At 35.0% G+C, this 19,334-nt stretch overlaps 1 protein-coding gene across 1 annotated transcript in view; it reads right to left on the bottom strand.

The window, feature by feature from the left end:
* LOC100368094 (dedicator of cytokinesis protein 7-like) overlaps window positions 1–6,320 on the bottom strand; it is a 43,060-nt gene extending 36,740 nt beyond the window's left edge. The window contains exons 1-4 of the mRNA XM_085504587.1: window positions 6,233–6,320; window positions 4,691–4,838; window positions 3,780–3,955; window positions 3,021–3,213 (exon numbers count right to left, since the gene is read on the bottom strand). Of these exons, the coding sequence (XP_085360713.1) occupies window positions 3,021–3,213; window positions 3,780–3,955; window positions 4,691–4,838; window positions 6,233–6,288 (573 nt within the window). The 5' untranslated portion in view covers window positions 6,289–6,320. The remainder of the gene's footprint in view (window positions 1–3,020; window positions 3,214–3,779; window positions 3,956–4,690; window positions 4,839–6,232) is intronic.
* Between the last annotated feature and the right edge of the window lie 13,014 nt (window positions 6,321–19,334).

The raw sequence follows: 19,334 nt of genomic DNA, 5'->3' as shown, positions 1-19,334 counted from the left end.
ATATTGCATATAGTTGTATTTAATATGCATCTAAAAATATTGAGGTAAAAAAACAGAATACATGTAATTTCTGAATTCCCAACTTTTATGTAGTCATGACCCAATTAACATGTTAAAGACTTATATACTGGATTCTGCCATAAATTGACCCATCCAAAAAATCACCTAGTGTTGTGTTCAAAGTTTCATTACAATGTCACCCAGTGACATCTTTCTCCAAAAAAAGGTCACATTAACGAACCTGGTACACCAAATTAAATTTTTTTTTTTATTAGTAATGAACGTAAATTCTAAAAGATATATTAACGTACAAAAAAAAATTTGTTGAATTGATGAAATGCAAATAAATTTCAACTTAGTTTCATCGTATTCCAGTTGTATATTAATTAAACGGTGTTCTTTGACCTGACAGGTCAATGTGTTAATTAACCAATCAAAATGATTGATGATGTCAACGTGTTCAAAGTACCACAGCTCATTTAAATATGGTAATGTTACTGAACGGAACACAGAAGAGATTAGTCGATGTTGTAAGACAATCTTATTGCTTCGATTTTGATGAAAAAACAGCATGATTTTTTTTTTTAAATCAAAAAATTACAAATTAGTTGTTTTCAAAAGATGAACTGAGCATTTGAAGAAAAGAAGCTCACCCATTCACGCTAGTCACAATAAACATCATACTCTTGAATAGGCGTCAATGACTACGGTAAAACTTAAATTAGACTCTATTTTAGGCATCAGGAATTTAAATGTCCGATAAATTATACCAAAATATTAAAGAGAACATCTGAAATAATGCTGAAAAGATGCCCAAATCGCCGTTTAACGACCCAGGGCGAATTTACGACAGAATCCGGTAAGAGACTAAAAACTTCTTTCTATGTTTTTTTTTAAAACTCCCTGGTTCAACCCAAAATGTTATAGTTACTTTGAGTCTGAGTTCAGTAAAAATATATTTAAGCGCCATTAGTATGGTGTAGTGGTGTGTGATTCTGCTTTCAGTGGCGGAACACTTTGCCATGGTCATTATTTTGAATTAAATAATTAGCTTCTTACTGTGGCTCTCATCAAACATAAATAAAACAAGATTAGTTTTAAAGTTTTAACGACCACCAAACGTTAGGTGTATCGTTCATACAGTACTTCATTGACAACGACATTGACAACGACCACCAAACATTAGGTGTATCGTTCGTACAGTACTTCATTGACAACGACATTAACAACGACCACCAAACATTAGGTGTATCGTTCGTACAGTACTTCATTGACAATGACATTGACAACGACCACCAAACATTAGGTGTATTGTTCGTACAGTACTTCATTGACAATGACATTGACAACGACCACCAAACATTAAGTGTATCGTTCGTACAGTACTTCATTGACAATGACATTGACAACGACCACCAAACATTAAGTGTATCGTTCGTACAGTACTTCATTGACAATGACATTGACAACGACCACCAAACATTAGGTGTATCGTTCGTACAGTACTTCATTGACAATGACATTGACAACGACCACCAAACATTAGGTGTATCGTTCGTACAGTATTTCATTGACAATGACATTGACAACAACCACCAAACATTAGGTGTATCGTTTGTACAGTACTTCATTGACAATGACATTGACAACGACCACCAAACATTAAGTGTATCGTTCGTACAGTACTTCATTGACAATGACATTGACAACGACCACCAAACATTAAGTGTATCGTTTGTACAGTACTTCATTGACAATGACATTGACAACAACCACCAAACATTAGGTGTATCGTTCGTACAGTACTTCATTGACAATGACATTGACAACGACCACCAAACATTAGGTGTATCGTTCGTACAGTATTTCATTGACAATGACATTGACAACAACCACCAAACATTAGGTGTATCGTTTGTACAGTACTTCATTGACAATGACATTGACAACGACCACCAAACATTAGGTGTATCGTTTGTACAGTACTTCATTGACAACGTCCACCAAACATTAAGTGTATCGTTCGTACAGTACTTCATTGACAATGACATTGACAACGACCACCAAACATTAAGTGTATCGTTCATGCAGTACTTCATTGACAATGACATTGACAACGACCACCAAACATTAGGTGTATCGTTAGTACAGTACTTCATTGACAATGACATTGACAACGACCATCAAACATTAAGTGTATCGTTTGTACAGTACTTCATTGACAATGACATTGACAACGACCATCAAACATTAGGTGTATCGTTCGTACAGTACTTCATTGACAATGACATTGACAATGACCACCAAACATTAGGTGTATCGTTCGTACAGTACTTCATTGGCAATGACATTGACAACAAACATTAGGTGTATCGTTCGTACAGTACTTCATTGACAATGACACTGACAACGACCACCAAACATTAGGTGTATCGTTCGTACAGTACTTCATTGACAATGACATTGACAACGACCACCAAACATTAAGTGTATCGTTCGTGCAGTACTTCATTGACAATGACATTGACAACGACCACCAAACATTAGGTGTATCGTTAGTACAGTACTTCATTGACAATGACATTGACAACGACCACCAAACATTAAGTGTATCGTTTGTACAGTACTTCATTGACAATGACATTGACAACGACCATCAAACATTAGGTGTATCGTTCGTACAGTACTTCATTGACAATGACATTGACAATGACCACCAAACATTAGGTGTATCGTTCGTACAGTACTTCATTGGCAATGACATTGACAACAAACATTAGGTGTATCGTTCGTACAGTACTTCATTGACAATGACACTGACAACGACCACCAAACATTAGGTGTATCGTTCATACAGTACTTCATTGACAATGACATTGACAACGACCTCCCAACATTAGGTGTATCGTTCGTACAGTACTTCATTGACAACGACATTGACAACGACCACCAAACACAAGTTGTATTATTTGTACAATAGTTTGATAATAATGTATAGAAATCAACTGGAGTGAACATACCTGATGCTGAAGTTCTAAGTCAGGCAGTTCATCAACTTCAAATGTCTGCTTGGGTAGTGATTTCAACGTCAGCTCACGTTCTCTAGGTCTATCAGTTCCATGTATAGTAACAAACTGTTGATAATGACGATGATAAATACACCAATCTGAGGTGTACGCACGTATGCAGTCTTGAACATGAGAATCTAAATGGCTGAGAAAAAAGAAACAAAGTATCTGTGAAACAAATCATTGTATCAATTTGTATTTGGCTGAATTACAAAATTATGTGTTGTCATGGTACCAACTATGAACAAAATTGGCCTATGCACATCTGAGAAATGATTTTGCATAGATACATGCATGATGAAAGCTGAAACACAAATTCCAATTTCAGTCTACGTCTCACAAGGCCGTATACCAAAATTATCTTTATTGGACAAAGTGTGAGTGTTCATAAAGACTAAAATTTCCTGCAAGAAAAAGCGGAATTTGGTATTTATTCATGCGTTGCCAAATTCGTGAAGATCTGTCTTTTGCACAACTACTGTTATGATATGTAGCATTTTCAGTAACGGATATTCAGACGATCTACAACAACAAAAACTAAATTCTTACACACACAGTATGATATTACTAAAAATGTTGACACACTTGTTGAACACCAAAATAAATTTTACAAAATAAATCTGCAAAATAACAGATAGAAACAACAACAAAAATTATAGAAAAATACATATAAATACAATAAAATGTTGGCATTCAAAAAAAACTGCTTACTTGTCATCTGGAACAATTGGTTTCACAGTACGATATTGACGTCGTAAATAGCCAACCTCAAGGTCATCATCTGGGAAATATAGGAGGTCACGTAACTGGTCAACTTCCACTTGAGCCGCCCGCTGCTGAAGGAAGTCCTCAAAATCAGGGGGATCAACAACTTCCCATATCGGCACCTTTCAAATTCATAAATATATATTATTCTTAATTATTTATCATGATTTCTAGTTTGTCAGTTAATGTTTTATCGCAATATGATAAATACACATGTATGCATGTTCATATTTCTACTCAAAATCCATTCGTTTTTCTGCCATTATTTTGGTTCAACATATTTTTAAATTTTTCTTCAATTTTTTGGTTAGTTTTGGACCAAATGGACATACTATTCCATGAGCTACAGGCTTTGATGAAAAAAAATCAGATGAAAATGTCCAAAAAATTATATTTTACAAATTATCTTGTGTACCTATCAACTATTTTTGTTGCCAGATGTTTTAATGATCTGATAACTGGACAGCAATAACTGGGACTACATGTAATGAACATTGTAACAGAACTCTAGTGAATTTTCGCTGTTACTAAATTTCAAAATTTGTATTAACTTTCTCCCATTAAAGCAGGAGGGTGATCATCTGCGTACGCAAAGGCTCATGGGTAAACTGTAAACAATGATACACTATGGCCATCTGACGCATACGTGGGTGACTACTCCCCCACTTTAAATATTGTTAACCACACTAATTTCTCTTGTGAGATAGAAATTTCCATAATTTTGGAAACTCAAGTAAAATTTCAATAGGGTCATTAGGACATGAAGCCATGTGAAAGCACTTAAATCATCAGACGGCAAACATCGATAGGAGTGAAATAATAACGACTGAGATTTAATTTAATGTTTACAAAATTACCTGCCCAGCAATGGTGGGACTAGAAGCAGCGCTACTGACATTGGTGCTTATCGTAGTTGCACTGACACTACGAGGTACTTCTTTTGGAATCGTGGAATATTGTGACAGAGTAGAAACCTGTCTTCGGATATCGGCTGCTTGTTGCGATCTAGGAAAGAAATACAAGTATGTACAAGTTAAATGACAGTTATATGATGGTTACGCTATATAAACCTTAAGTGTGCAGCACAAGTGGTTTATGTGTCGTAATCGTAAAGTGATTCAACTAATTCGTACCACTGCTGTTGTGAATTGTTAAGTTTCATCTAAGCAAATTGTTGTCATTAGTAGCTTAGTTTGTAGTCAACTTGTCACCTAGTCATACATTAGTTAATTGTTGGTATTTTAATTGGTAAATGCATATACCAAGCTGGAATTTTAGAATGACCGCTGGCCAATTTAGACAGCCATTGTACAAACATTATTAGCTAATAGCTATGAACAAATATTAATTTAATTTGTAAACAAAAAAGAAGCCCTGTAAAAAAAATTAATTAATTTGGCTTGCATATGTTACTTGTGAAAATTGTTGAACAAAAACATACATGTAATTGGTAAAAATAAAATCAAGCAAACTTGTCAATGCTGGCGGCCTCAATAAATGACCACAATCAAACAACAATAATAACTATCATAATGCCTAGATGCAATCAGAAAGGCATATAGTGAGCAGAACCACATATACTCTAGCCTAGACAGAAAAAACAATTTATATCATGATTAATATATTATTAGCTCCCCTGTCATACTCCACAACAGGGGAACTATAAACATATGCACTGGAGAGTTAGCCTGTTAACTTATTATTAATGAAATCTGCCTTCTGGTTATTCTCTTAGATGATGTACAGTGACATTAAGTTACAGAACTTTCAGCAATAGTTTACTAAGTGGGACGACTATATTATCATTTGTCAGTGGTCTTTTTACTCTTCATTGTAGCACAACCTCAGCTTGCCGTTGCACTTCACGGGACGCAGAAACTGCTATTTTAATGAAAGCCCTGATGTTGTTTACATGACGGTAATAACAGCAAAGCTGCAATTACAGCTCTAAGTTCCCTGTTCTTTTATCGTCGGAGGTACAGTAAACTACAGCGAAACCAAGATCTACGGAACTGCGGCCCCGCTGCAGGCAAGCTTTCGTCCCTTCTTCTTGAAAGTTCTTGAGTTTGGCCCGAGGTTCGGCACTTTTTCAGGGCAACGATTAAGGTGTTTGGATAAAAGATGTTATTATTTGTAGTCTGTATACAATGCAAGTTATCTTATCAAGAAATGTTTTGGAAATCAATGACGTAGATTTGTCTTTGAAAATACTGTCAAATCGGCGGCAAATTCCAAACATTGACTCATCTAAGGAGCGACCGACAAAAAATCAATTGACAAACAGCACTTCCCCGTAGGCGACGAACTAGACTAAATGCATATCAATGACAACATGTCATTATATCATCTCACTTTGTCTTATTTTAAACACGTTCAGGATTGTAATGCCTGTCATTTACCTGTTTAGTTTCTGTGCGAATGCTCTCTGGCCACTACGACCTGGGCTGGCAGCCATCTTGGGTGTTGATGTTTTTTATGTTTGACATGTGAGGGCGCACTAAAAGATGTTTTTATTTGTGTTGGTCGCATGGCGGCGCACTAATAAACGAAGAGATGAATAAATTCAGGTTAAGTTTTAGTAACCAATTCGAGCAGATTTTCAGTCTTTCTAATTCTTTTTAAAAATTCTGTAAAATTATATATCACGCGGTCCTGGAACTCGCGGTGTCACATATGCGTACGACCGTTTAATGAATTGAAATGCACGTATAATGTCCTTGGTAACTTTGTTCTCGTTTCTCTGAATGTATACAAGGGCCGAATGATGGCGTTTCTCTCTTTCATAGTCTCAGCCTAAAACTAGAATCGTCTTTGGGTTAATTTAAAACAAATGTTTTAATAAATATGAAAAGAATGTGGACCGTTTAAAGACAATTGATTCAATGGTTTTAAAGATAAAAATAACTTTTACCGAAGTTTTAACCCACTATTAAGAATTACGCATCTTTTCGAGGAAAAACTCAGAAAAACAAAAATGACTGACGAGAGAGACAAGTAAGCAACTTATTTATGGCTTTGTAAGAAGTTGTTCACAAAGAGTAATTATGTATACAACATTCGCGAGAGTGTAATATAAAAGCTGCTCTTAATTTAAAATAATTTCCTGGGTGAATTAAAGTTACGTTGGTGAATATGCCGGAAAGTTAAATATTTGCTATTTCAAAGATCATCGACCACAATTGTGATATGCAGACCACGTTTCATGGCCGTGTGATAGCAAGTGTGTGAAAGTGTGTGCGGCGATACGAGTAGTAATAGATTGCACGAAGAGCTGTCTGTTTATCGTGCACTCGTTAGAATTAGATTGTTTGTTATTTCAAATCATGTCGTTAGAAACATATACTTTATTAAAGTGTACATTCGAGAATATCCTGTCGATATTATTATTGCTTTAGACAGTTTAGAAGAAAAAAGTGTTTATATCTAAGCAGTGTTTTTTTTTTTATTTCACAAACGTTTCGACCCCAAACATGATTTAAAACTTCACCTTTTCAAACCCATTAAAACAGTCTTCGCTCTAAACGACGCGGTTTTACCACTAACTGTGTGAATTTAGCAGAACGTCGCGCCTTTAAAAAACTGATTTTATGTAACCAGTTCTAATTACGTAACGATTTCGCGACGCACATAACAAACCAGATAGCAACGTCACGGTAATGCAATGTTGTTATATTACGACAACGATTCAAGGAATCATGAATATGACTTCCTCGGATATGTCAAAATCAGGCGAAATATTGCTTTAATTGATAAACGTGTAGTATAAATCACTTCTCACGGTTTGTTAGAAATATTGCTTATTTCGATCATAAAAACACTCCATATGCGCATTCGATACTATATATTGGCCAAAGAACTATGTTGAACCTGTAAACATTTCACAAAATCAACCAATGAATTGTTGAACATTTGAAGATGCAGGTTATAATAACAAGATTTGACCATGTACTTACCATCAATTGAGATGTAAGTTTGACCATGTACTTACCATCAATTGAGATGTAAGTTTGACCATGTACTTACCGTCAATTGAGATGTAAGTTTGACCATGTACTTACCGTCAATTGAGATGTAAGTTTGACCATGTACTTACCGTCAATTGAGATGTAAGTTTGATCATGTACTTACCATCAATTGAGATGTAAGTTTGACCATGTACTTACCGTCAATTGAGATGTAAGTTTGACCATGTACTTACCATCAATTGAGATGTAAGTTTGACCATATACTTACCATCAATTGAGATTTAAGTTTGACCATGTACTTACCATCAATTGAGATGTAAGTTTGACCATATACTTACCATCAATTGAGATGTAAGTTTGACCATGTACTTACCATCAATTGAGATGTAAGTTTGACCATGTACTTACCATCAATTGAGATGTAAGTTTGACCATATACTTACCATCAATTGAGATGTAAGATTGACCATGTACTTACCATCAATTGAGATGTAAGTTTGACCATGTACTTACCATCAATTGAGATGTAAGTTTGACCATGTACTTACCATCAATTGAGATGTAAGTTTGACATGTACTTACCATCAATTGAGATGTAAGATTGACCATGTACTTACCTTCAATTGAGATGTAAGTTTGACCATGTACTTACCATCAATTGAGATGTAAGATTGACCATGTACTTACCATCAATTGAGATGTAAGTTTGACCATGTACTTACTATCAATTGAGATGTAAGTTTGACCATGTACTTACCATCAATTGAGATGTAAGATTGACCATGTACTTACCATCAATTGAGATGTAAGTTTGACCATGTACTTACTATCAATTGAGATGTAAGTTTGACCATGTACTTACCATCAATTGAGATGTAAGTTTGACCATGTACTTACTATCAATTGAGATGTAAGTTTGACCATGTACTTACCATCAATTGAGATGTAAGATTGACCATGTACTTACCATCAATTGAGATGTAAGTTTGACCATGTACTTACTATCAATTGAGATGTAAGTTTGACCATGTACTTACCATCAATTGAGATGTAAGATTGACCATGTACTTACCATCAATTGAGATGTAAGTTTGACCATGTACTTACTATCAATTGAGATGTAAGTTTGACCATGTACTTACCATCAATTGAGATGTAAGTTTGACCATGTACTTACTATCAATTGAGATGTAAGTTTGACCATGTACTTACCATCAATTGAGATGTAAGTTTGACCATGTACTTACCATCAATTGAGATGTAAGTTTGACCATGTACTTACCATCAATTGAGATGCAAGTTTGACCATGTACTTACCACTTAAATGCTGTGCCTATGTTACCTGTAATATACATATTGTTACTATGTTGTCAACATATGACCATGACATGTTGACCATTGACTGTGTGTTGGCCATACTGTCAAACGCCCCCCATCTTCCGAGCATGTTTTTCATGGTCAACGATTACGTTTAATAAGCATGTTTTTATCGTGACTATGTTTTATCCATAAGTACGGAAACAGGGATACCTAACGATTTAACGATCTCTTCTATTTCAATTATCAATGCTAAGTGTCATTCAATGTGACTTTTGTTCTGTGGGAACGTTCAATGTATAACATGAGAGACAGATGGAGCGATATGGTCTATTTCAAGGCAATGAACAATTGGTTTATTCCCAAACTATCAAGTTAATGACATACATTGCTTTCACAACTGAAATTAGAAAGCAAATGGGAACAGGATGTCTCATTAATGCAGATAAGATCAAACGTTAACGGAAATGAACAGGTATAGAGCGAGGTTCCAAAACTGATCATAAATTGCCGTTAACGTCAAGTATGTATACAATAACAAAGTTATACTGCGAAGTTGTGTTTTATTCTTCTTCAACACCACTGCCGAATGTTTGTTGTCACAGCATACGTGTGTTACGTAACTCTTCTTGTATAACAAGACAGTACCAAAGACTGCACCAATGGCATCTAGTATCGCACCTCACTCGTCATATATCATATTGACAACAAGTTGCACTCCACCATATGCTCATATGGTCATTGTAATGACACGTATTAGTCAACAACAGATAACGGAAAGCCACAGCTACCTTATGTCGTAAAATATTATGTCATGTACTGCATTTACCATATTGTGTCGTGCATTTACCATATTGTGTCGTGCATTTACCATATTATATGGCGCATTTATCCTATTATGTACTGCATTTACCATATTGTGTCGTGCATTTACCAGATTGTGTCGTGCATTTACCATATTGTGTCATGCATTTACCATATTATATGGCGCATTTATCCTATTATGTACTGCATTTATCATATTGTGTAGTGCATTTAGCATGTTATGTCGTGCATTTATCATGTTATGTGGTGCATTTACCATATTATGTACTGCATTTACCATATTTTGTAGTGCATTTACCATATTATGTAGTGAATTTACCATATTATGTGGTGCATTTATCATGTTGTTCAGTGCATTTATAATGTTGTTTAGTGCATTTATAATGTTGTTTAGTGCATTTATCATGTTGTGTAGTCCATTTATCATGTTATGTAGTCCATTTATTATGTTATGTAGTGCATTTATCATGTTATGTGGTACATTTACTACTTTATGTTCTGCATTTACCATATTATGTAGTGCATTTACCATGTTGTGTAGTGCATTTATCATGTTGTGTAGTCCATTTATCATGTCATGTAGTCCATTTATCATGTTATGTGGTACATTTACTACTTCATGTACTGCATTTACCATATTATTTAGTGCATTTATCATGTTATGTAGTGCATTTGTCATGTTATGTAGAGCATTAATCATGTTATGTGGTACATTTACTACTTTATGTAATTTATTTATCATATTATGTAGTACATTTACCATGTTATGTAGCGCATTTACCATATTATGTGGTGCATTTATCATGTTGCGTGGTGCATTTATCATATTATGTGGTGCAATTGTCATGTTGTGTGGTCCATTTATCATGTTGTGTGGTGCATTTACCATGTTATGCAGTGCATTTACCTTGTTGTGCAGTGTATTTAGTATGTTATATAGTGCATTTATCATGTTATGTGGTCCATTTACCATATTATGTAGTGTGTTTGCCATATTATGTAGTTCATTTACCATATTATGTAGTGCATTTATCATGTTATGAAGTGCATTTAGCATGTTATATAGTGCATTTATAATGTTAAGTGGTGCATTTACCATATTATGTAGTGCATTTAGCACGTTATATAGTGCATTTATCATGTTATGTGGTCCATTTACCATATTATGTAGTGTGTTTGCCATATTATGTAGTGCATTCACCATATTATGTAGTGCATTTATCATGTTATGTAGTGCATTTAGCATGTTATATAATGCATTTATCATGTTATGTGGTGCATTTACAATATTATGTAGTGCATTTACTATATTATGTAGTGCATTTACCATATTATATAATGTATTTACCATATTATATAGTGCATTTATCATGTTAAGTGGTGCATTTACCATATTATGTAGTGCATTTATCAGGCTATGTGGTACATTTACAATATTATGCAGTGCATTTACCTTGTTGTGCAGTGCATTTATCATATTATGTGGCGCATTTATCATTTTATGTAGTGCATTTAGCTTGTTGTGTGATGCATTCATCATATTATGTCGCGCATTTACCATATTAAGTGGTGCATTTACCATGTTATGTAGTGCATTTATCATGTTATGCCGTGCATTTACCATATTATGTAGTGCATTTACCATGTTGTGTAGTGCATTTATCATGTTATGTAGTGTATTTATCATGTTATGTACTGCATTTATCAGGCTATGTGGTACATTTACAATATTATGCAGTGCATTTACCATGTTGTGTAGTGCATTTATCATATTATGTGGTGCATTTATCATATTATGTAGTGCATTTAGCTTGTTGTGTGATGCATTCATCATATTATGTCGCGTATTTACCATGTTAAGTGGTGCATTTACCATGTTATGTAGTGCATTTATCATGTTATGCCGTGCATTTACCATATTATGTAGTGCATTTACCATGTTATGTAGTGCATTTACCATATTATATAGTGCAATTACCATGTTGTGTAGTCCATTTATCATGTTATGTGGTACATTTACAATATTATGCAGTGCATTTACCTTGTTGTGCAGTGCATTTATCATATTATGTGGTGCATTTATCTTGTGAGGTGTATTTATCATATTATGTAGTGCATTTATCATTTTATGTAGCGCATTTATCATATTATGTGGTGCATTTAGCTTGTTGTGTGATGCATGCATCATATTATGTCGTGCATTTATCATGTTATGTAGCGCATTTATCATGTTATGTAGCGCATTTACCATATTATGTGGTGCTTTCATCATGTTGTGTGGTGCATTTATCATATTATGTGGTGCATTTACCATATTATGCAGTGCATTTACTATATTACGTAGTGCATTTACCATATTATATAATGTATTTACCATATTATATAGTGCATTTATCATGTTAAGTGGTGCATTTACCATATTATGTTGTGCATTTATCAGGCTATGTGGTACATTTACAATATTATGCAGTGCATTTACCTTGTTGTGCAGTGCATTTATCATATTATGTGGCGCATTTATCATTTTATGTAGTGCATTTAGCTTGTTGTGTGATGCATTCATCATATTATGTCGCGCATTTACCATATTAAGTGGTGCATTTACCATGTTATGTAGTGCATTTATCATGTTATGCCGTGCATTTACCATATTATGTAGTGCATTTACCATGTTATGTAGTGCATTTACCATATTATATAGTGCAATTACCATGTTGTGTAGTGCATTTATCATGTTATGTAGTGTATTTATCATGTTATGTACTGAATTTATCATATTATGTAGTGCATTTAGCTTGTTGTGTGATGCATTCATCATATTATGTCGCGTATTTACTATGTTAAGTGCTGCATTTACCATGTTATGTAGTGCATTTATCATGTTATGCCGTGCATTTACCATATTATGTAATGCATTTACCATGTTATGTAGTGCATTTACCATATTATATAGTGCAATTACCATGTTGTGTAGTGCATTTATCATGTTATGTAGTGTATTTATCATGTTATGTGGTCCATTTACCATGTTATGTAGTGTATTTATCATGTTATGTAGTGCATTTACAATATTATGCAGTGCATTTACCTTGTTGTGCAGTGCATTTATCATATTATGTGGTGCATTTATCTTGTGAGGTGTATTTATCATATTATGTAGTGCATTTATCATTTTATGTAGCGCATTTATCATATTATGTGGTGCATTTAGCTTGTTGTGTGATGCATGCATCATATTATGTCGTGCATTTATCATGTTATGTAGCGTATTTATCATGTTATGTAGCGCATTTACCATATTATGTGGTGCTTTCATCATGTTGTGTGGTGCATTTATCATATTATGTGGTGCATTTACCATATTATGTAGTGCGTTTATCATATTATGTGGTGCATTTATCATGTTGTGTAGCGCATTTACCATATTATGTGGTGCATTTATTATGTTGCGTGGTGCATTTATCATGTTGTGTGGTGTATTTATCATATTATGTGTCGCATTTACCATATTACGTAGTGCATTTATCATGTTATGTAGTGCATTTAGCATGTTATATAGTGCATTTATCATGTTATGTGGTCCATTTACATGTTATGAAGCGCATTTATCATGTTATGTATCGCATTTACCATATTATGTGGTGTTTTTATCATATTATGTGGTGCATTTATCATGTTGTGTAGCGCATTTACCATATTATGTGTTGCATTTATTATGTTGCGTAGTGCATTTATCATGTTGTGTGGTGTATTTATCATATTATGTGTCGCATTTACCATATTATATAGTGCATTTATCATGTTAAGTGGTGCATTTACCATATTATGTAGTGCATTTATCATGTTATGTAGTGCATTTAGCATGTTATATAGTGCATTTATCATGTTATGTGGTCCATTTACCATGTTATGAAGCGCATTTATCATGTTATGTATCGCATTTACCATATTATGTGGTGTTTTATCATATTATGTGGTGCATTTATCATGTTGTGTAGCGCATTTATCATATTATGTGGTGCATTTATTATGTTGCGTGGTGTATTTATCATGTTGTGTGGTGTATATATCATATTATGTGTCGCATTTACCATATTATATAGTGCATTTATCATGTTAAGTGGTGCATTTACCATATTATGTAGTGCATTTATCATGTTATGTAGTGCATTTAGCATGTTATATAGTGCATTTATCATGTTATGTGGTCCATTTACCATGTTATGAAGCGCATTTATCATGTTATGTATCGCATTTACCATATTATGTGGTGTTTTTATCATATTATGTAGTTTATTTATCATATTATGCAGTGTATTTATCTTGTGCAGTGCATTTACTATAGTATGTTGTGTATTTATCTTGTAAGGTGTATTTATCATATTATGTAGTACATTTACCATTTTATGTAGTGCATTTATCATATTATGTGGTGCATTTAGCTTGTTGTGTGGTGCATTCGTCATATTATGTGGTGCTTTTACCTTGTTATATAGCACATTTATCATGGTATGAGGAACATTTAATAATTTATGTACTGTATTTACCATACTATTTATTGCATTTATCATATTGTGTAGTGCATTTGTCATGTTATGTAGTGCATTTATAATGTTATGTGGTGCATTTATTATATTATGTGGTGCATTTATCATATTATGTGGTGCATTTATCATATTATGTGGTGCATTTACCATATTATGGAGTGTATTTATCATATTATGTAGTGCATTTATCATATTATGTGGAGCATTTATCATGTTATGTAGCACATTTACCATATTATGTGGTGCATTTATCATGTTGCGTGGTGCATTTATCATGTTGTGTGGTGCATTTACCATATTATGCAGTGCATTCACCTTGTTGTGCAGTGCATTTAGTATGTTATATAGTGCATTTATCATGTTAAGTGGTGCATTTACGATATTGTGTAGTGCATTTATCATGTTATGTAGTCCATTTATCATGTTATGTACTGCATTTATCATGTTATGTACTGCATTTATCAAGTTATGTGGTACATTTACCTTATTATTTAGCGCATTTATCACCTTGTGTAATGAATTTGTCATGTTATGCAGTGCATTAATCATGTTATGTGGTGCATTTACTAATTTATGTAGTGTATTTACCATATTATGTGGTGCATTTATCATGTTATGTGGCGCATTTACCATATTATTTGGTGCATTTAACATGTTGTGTAGTGCATTTATCATATTATGTGGTGCAAATATCATGTTGTGTAGTGCATTTATCATGTTATGTGGTGCATTTATTTTGTTGTGTGTTGCATTTATCATATTATGTGGTGCATTTATCTTGTGAGGTGTATTTATCATATTAAGTAGTGCATTTACCATTTTATGTAGCGCATTTATCATATTATGTAGTGCATTTAGCTTGTTGTGTGATGCATTCATCATATTGTGTGGTGCTTTTACCATTTTACTCTGCACCACTATTCCACAATTATCCATTAGATTTTTAGACATTGCATTCTAGTTACGCACTTTGCACCACTATATTTCACCATTTTACTCTCTTGTTTCGCACTTTGCATTGCTATTCAATCATTTTGCAGTCTAGTGTCGCATTTTGCACCACTACTCCACCATTCTGTACTCTATTATCACGCTTTACTCCTCTACTCCACCGCCTGGTACAACTATTCCACAATTTCCACTCTGTCTTCACACATTGCACTCTGGTTTCGCACTTTGCACAACTATTCCACTTTTTTCCACTATATATGTACACTTAGCACTCTGGTTTCGCACTTTTTACCACTATTCCACTACCTTGCACTAAAGTTTCATACATTATGCAACATTATAATCCACCAATCTACACTCTTGTTTCGCATTTTGCACTAATACTCCACCATTTTGCATTCTAGCATCACACTTTGCTTCTCTTCTTCACAGCTTTGCACTCTACTGCCGTACTTTGCACCACTATTCCACAAATATCCACTAGACTTTTAGACGTTGCACTCTAGTTACGCACTTTGCATCACTAGTCTACTATTTTGCACTCTAGTTTTGCATTTTGCATCAATAGTCCACAATTTTACATTCCATATCGCATTTTGCACCACAATCCCACAAATTTGCACTCTAGTTACGCACTTTGCACCACCACTCCACCATTTTGCACTCTATTTTCGCCTTTTGTTTCTCTACTCCACATCTTTGCACTATACTTCCGCACTTTGCACCATTATTCAACCACTTTGCACTCTAGTTTTACATTTTACACCACTATTCCACTACCTTGCACTATTAATGTCCCACTATGCACCAATATTCTACCACTTTGCACACTAGTTACGCACTTTTCACCACTATTCCACAACAGTGCTCTCTAGTTTCACACTTTGCACCACTATTCTACTATTCTATTCTAGCACACCTGTTTTGCACTTTGCCTTTGTATTCCACTTCCTTGCACTCTAATTTCACACACTGCACCAATATCCTACCAATTTGAACTTTACATTTGCACTTTGCACAACTATTTCTCCATTTGCACGCGAATTTCACACTTTTCATCACTATTCCACTAGTTTGCACTCTAGTTACGCACTTTGCACCATTATTCCACCATTTTCACACTAGTTTCGCACTTTTGACTACTACTTTGCACTCTTGTCTTACACTTTGCTCCACTATTCCACTACTTTGCACCTCAGTTTCACTCTTTGCACCACCATTCATCTACTCTGCACTCTAGTTTTACACTTTACACCTTGCACTATTAATGTCCCATTTTGCACACTAATTACGCAATTTTCACCACTATTTCACAACAGTGCTCTCTAGTTTCACACTTTGCACCACTATTCTACTACTTAGCAGTTCTGTTTTGCACTTTGCATCTCTACTCAACTTTCTTCCACTCTAATTTCACATACTGCACCAATATCCTACCAATTTGAACTCTACTTTCGCACTTTGCACCACTATTCCACTATTTTGCACTCTAGTTTCGCACTTTGCACCACTATTCCACCATTTTGCACACTAGTTTCGCACTTTTCACCACTATTCCACTACTTTGCTCTCCAGTATCATTCTTTGCACCACTATTCCACCAGTTTGCACTCTACTATTTTGCACACTAGTATCACACTATGCTTCCCTGCTCCACAGCTTTGCATTCTGCTTTCGCATTTTTCACTACTCTTCAAGTATTTAGCAGTCCAGTTTCGCACTTTGCATCATTACTCCACCACTTTGTAATCTTCTTTCACCTTTTGCACCACCTTTCCCCTTCTTTTTTCTATTTTCACACTTTGCATCACTATCCTCCCCTTTTACACACTAGTTTGCACTCTACCTTTAATACTTTGCACAACTATTCCACTACTTTGCACTCTAGTTACGCACTTTGCACCACTATTCCACCATTGCTCACACCAGTTTTGCACTTTTCACCACTACTCCACTACTTTGCACTCTAGTTTCACACTTTACACCACTATTCAACCATTTTCACACTAGTTTCGCACTTAGCACCACGATTTTACTACTTTGCACTCTACCTTTAACACTTTGCACCACAATTCCACTACTTTGTACTCTAGTTACGCACTTTGCACTGATATTCCACCATTTTTCACACTAGTTTCGTACTTTTAACAACTATTCCACTACTTTGCACTCTTGTTACGCACTTTGCACCACTATTCCACTACTTTGCACTCTAGTTACGGAGTTTGCAACACTATTCCACTACTTTGCACTCTAGATACGCACTTTGCACCACTATTCCACCATTGCTCACGCCAGTTTTGCACTTTTCACCACTACTCCACTACTTTGCACTCCAGTTTCACACTTTACACCACCATTCAACCATTTTTCACACTAGTTTCGCACTTTGCACCACGATTTTACTACTTTGCACTCTCCCTTTAACACTTTGCACCACAATTCCACTACTTTGCACTCTAGTTACGCACTTTGCACCATTATTCCACCATTCCACCATTTTCCACACTAGCTTTCACTTGTTGCACCACTATTCAACTACTTTGCACTCTACGTTTAACTCTTTGCATAACTATTCCACTACTTTACACTCTAGTTACTCACTTTGCACCACTATTCAGTCATTTTTCCCACAAGTTTCGCATTTGTCACCATTATTCCACTACTTTGCTCTCCAGTTTCACACTTTGCACCACTATTTCACTACTTTGCACTCTGCCTTACGCACTTTGCACCACTATTCAAACGTTTTCCCACACTAGTTTCGCACTTTTACAACTATTCCACTAGTTTGCACTCTACTTGTTACACTTTGCACCACTATTCCAACAATTTGAACACTAGTTTCGCACTTTTTACCACTATTCCACCAATTTGCTATCCAGTTTCACTCTTTGCACTACTGTTCCACCAGTTTGCAAACTCTAATTTTCTCACTTTGCTCCATTATCTCAATATTTTGCACAATAGCATCACACTTTGCTCGTCTGTTCCACTGCTTTGCACTCTGCTTTCGCACTTTTCACTGCTATTCCAATATTTTGGACTCCTGTTTTGCAATTTGCACCACTATTCCACCATTTTGCACTCTAGTTTTGCTCTTTAAATCTCTATTCCACTTTTTTCACTCTATTTTCACATTTTGCACACGTGTTTCACACTTTGCACCACTACCTTGCACTCCAGTTATACACTCACTTTGCACCACTATTCCACCATTTCCACACTAGTTTCATTTGTTGCACCACTATTCAACGACTTTGCACTCTACGTCTAACTCTTTGCATAAATATTCCAGTACTTTGCTCTCCAGTTAACTCTTTGCACCACTATTCCGCTATTCCACTATTTTCACTCTGCCTTACGCACTTTGCACCACTACTCAAACGTTTTCCCACACTAGTTTCGCACTTTTACAACTATTCCACTAGTTTGCACTCTACTTTTCACACTTTACACCACTATTCTACTATTTGCACTCCAGTTACTCACTTTGCACCAGTATTCCAACAATTTGCACACTACTTTCGCACTTTTCACCACTATTCCACTACTTTGCTATCCAGTTTCACTCTTTGCACTCCTATTCCACCAGTTTGCACTCTACTTTTCACACTTTGCACCACTATCTCACTATTTTGCACAATAGTATCACACTTTGCTCGTCTGCTCCAACGCTTTGCATTGCTTTCGCACGTTTCACTACTATTCAACTATTTAGCAGTTCGGTTTCGCACTTTGTATCATTACTCGACCACTTTGTAATCTTCTTTCACCTTTTGCACCCACTTTCTTCGCCTTTTCTCTATTTTCACACTTTGCATCACTATTCCACCCTTTTACACACTAGTTTCACACTTTTCACCACTATTCCAGTACTTTGCACTCTAGTTACG

Source organism: Saccoglossus kowalevskii, chromosome 10 (assembly GCF_978046115.1).
Source record: "Saccoglossus kowalevskii chromosome 10, keSacKowa6.1, whole genome shotgun sequence".
Taxonomy (NCBI): Eukaryota; Metazoa; Hemichordata; class Enteropneusta; family Harrimaniidae; genus Saccoglossus; species Saccoglossus kowalevskii.
The sequence above is the reverse complement of the archived record's forward strand: the minus strand, read 5'-3'. Positions and strand labels throughout refer to the sequence as shown.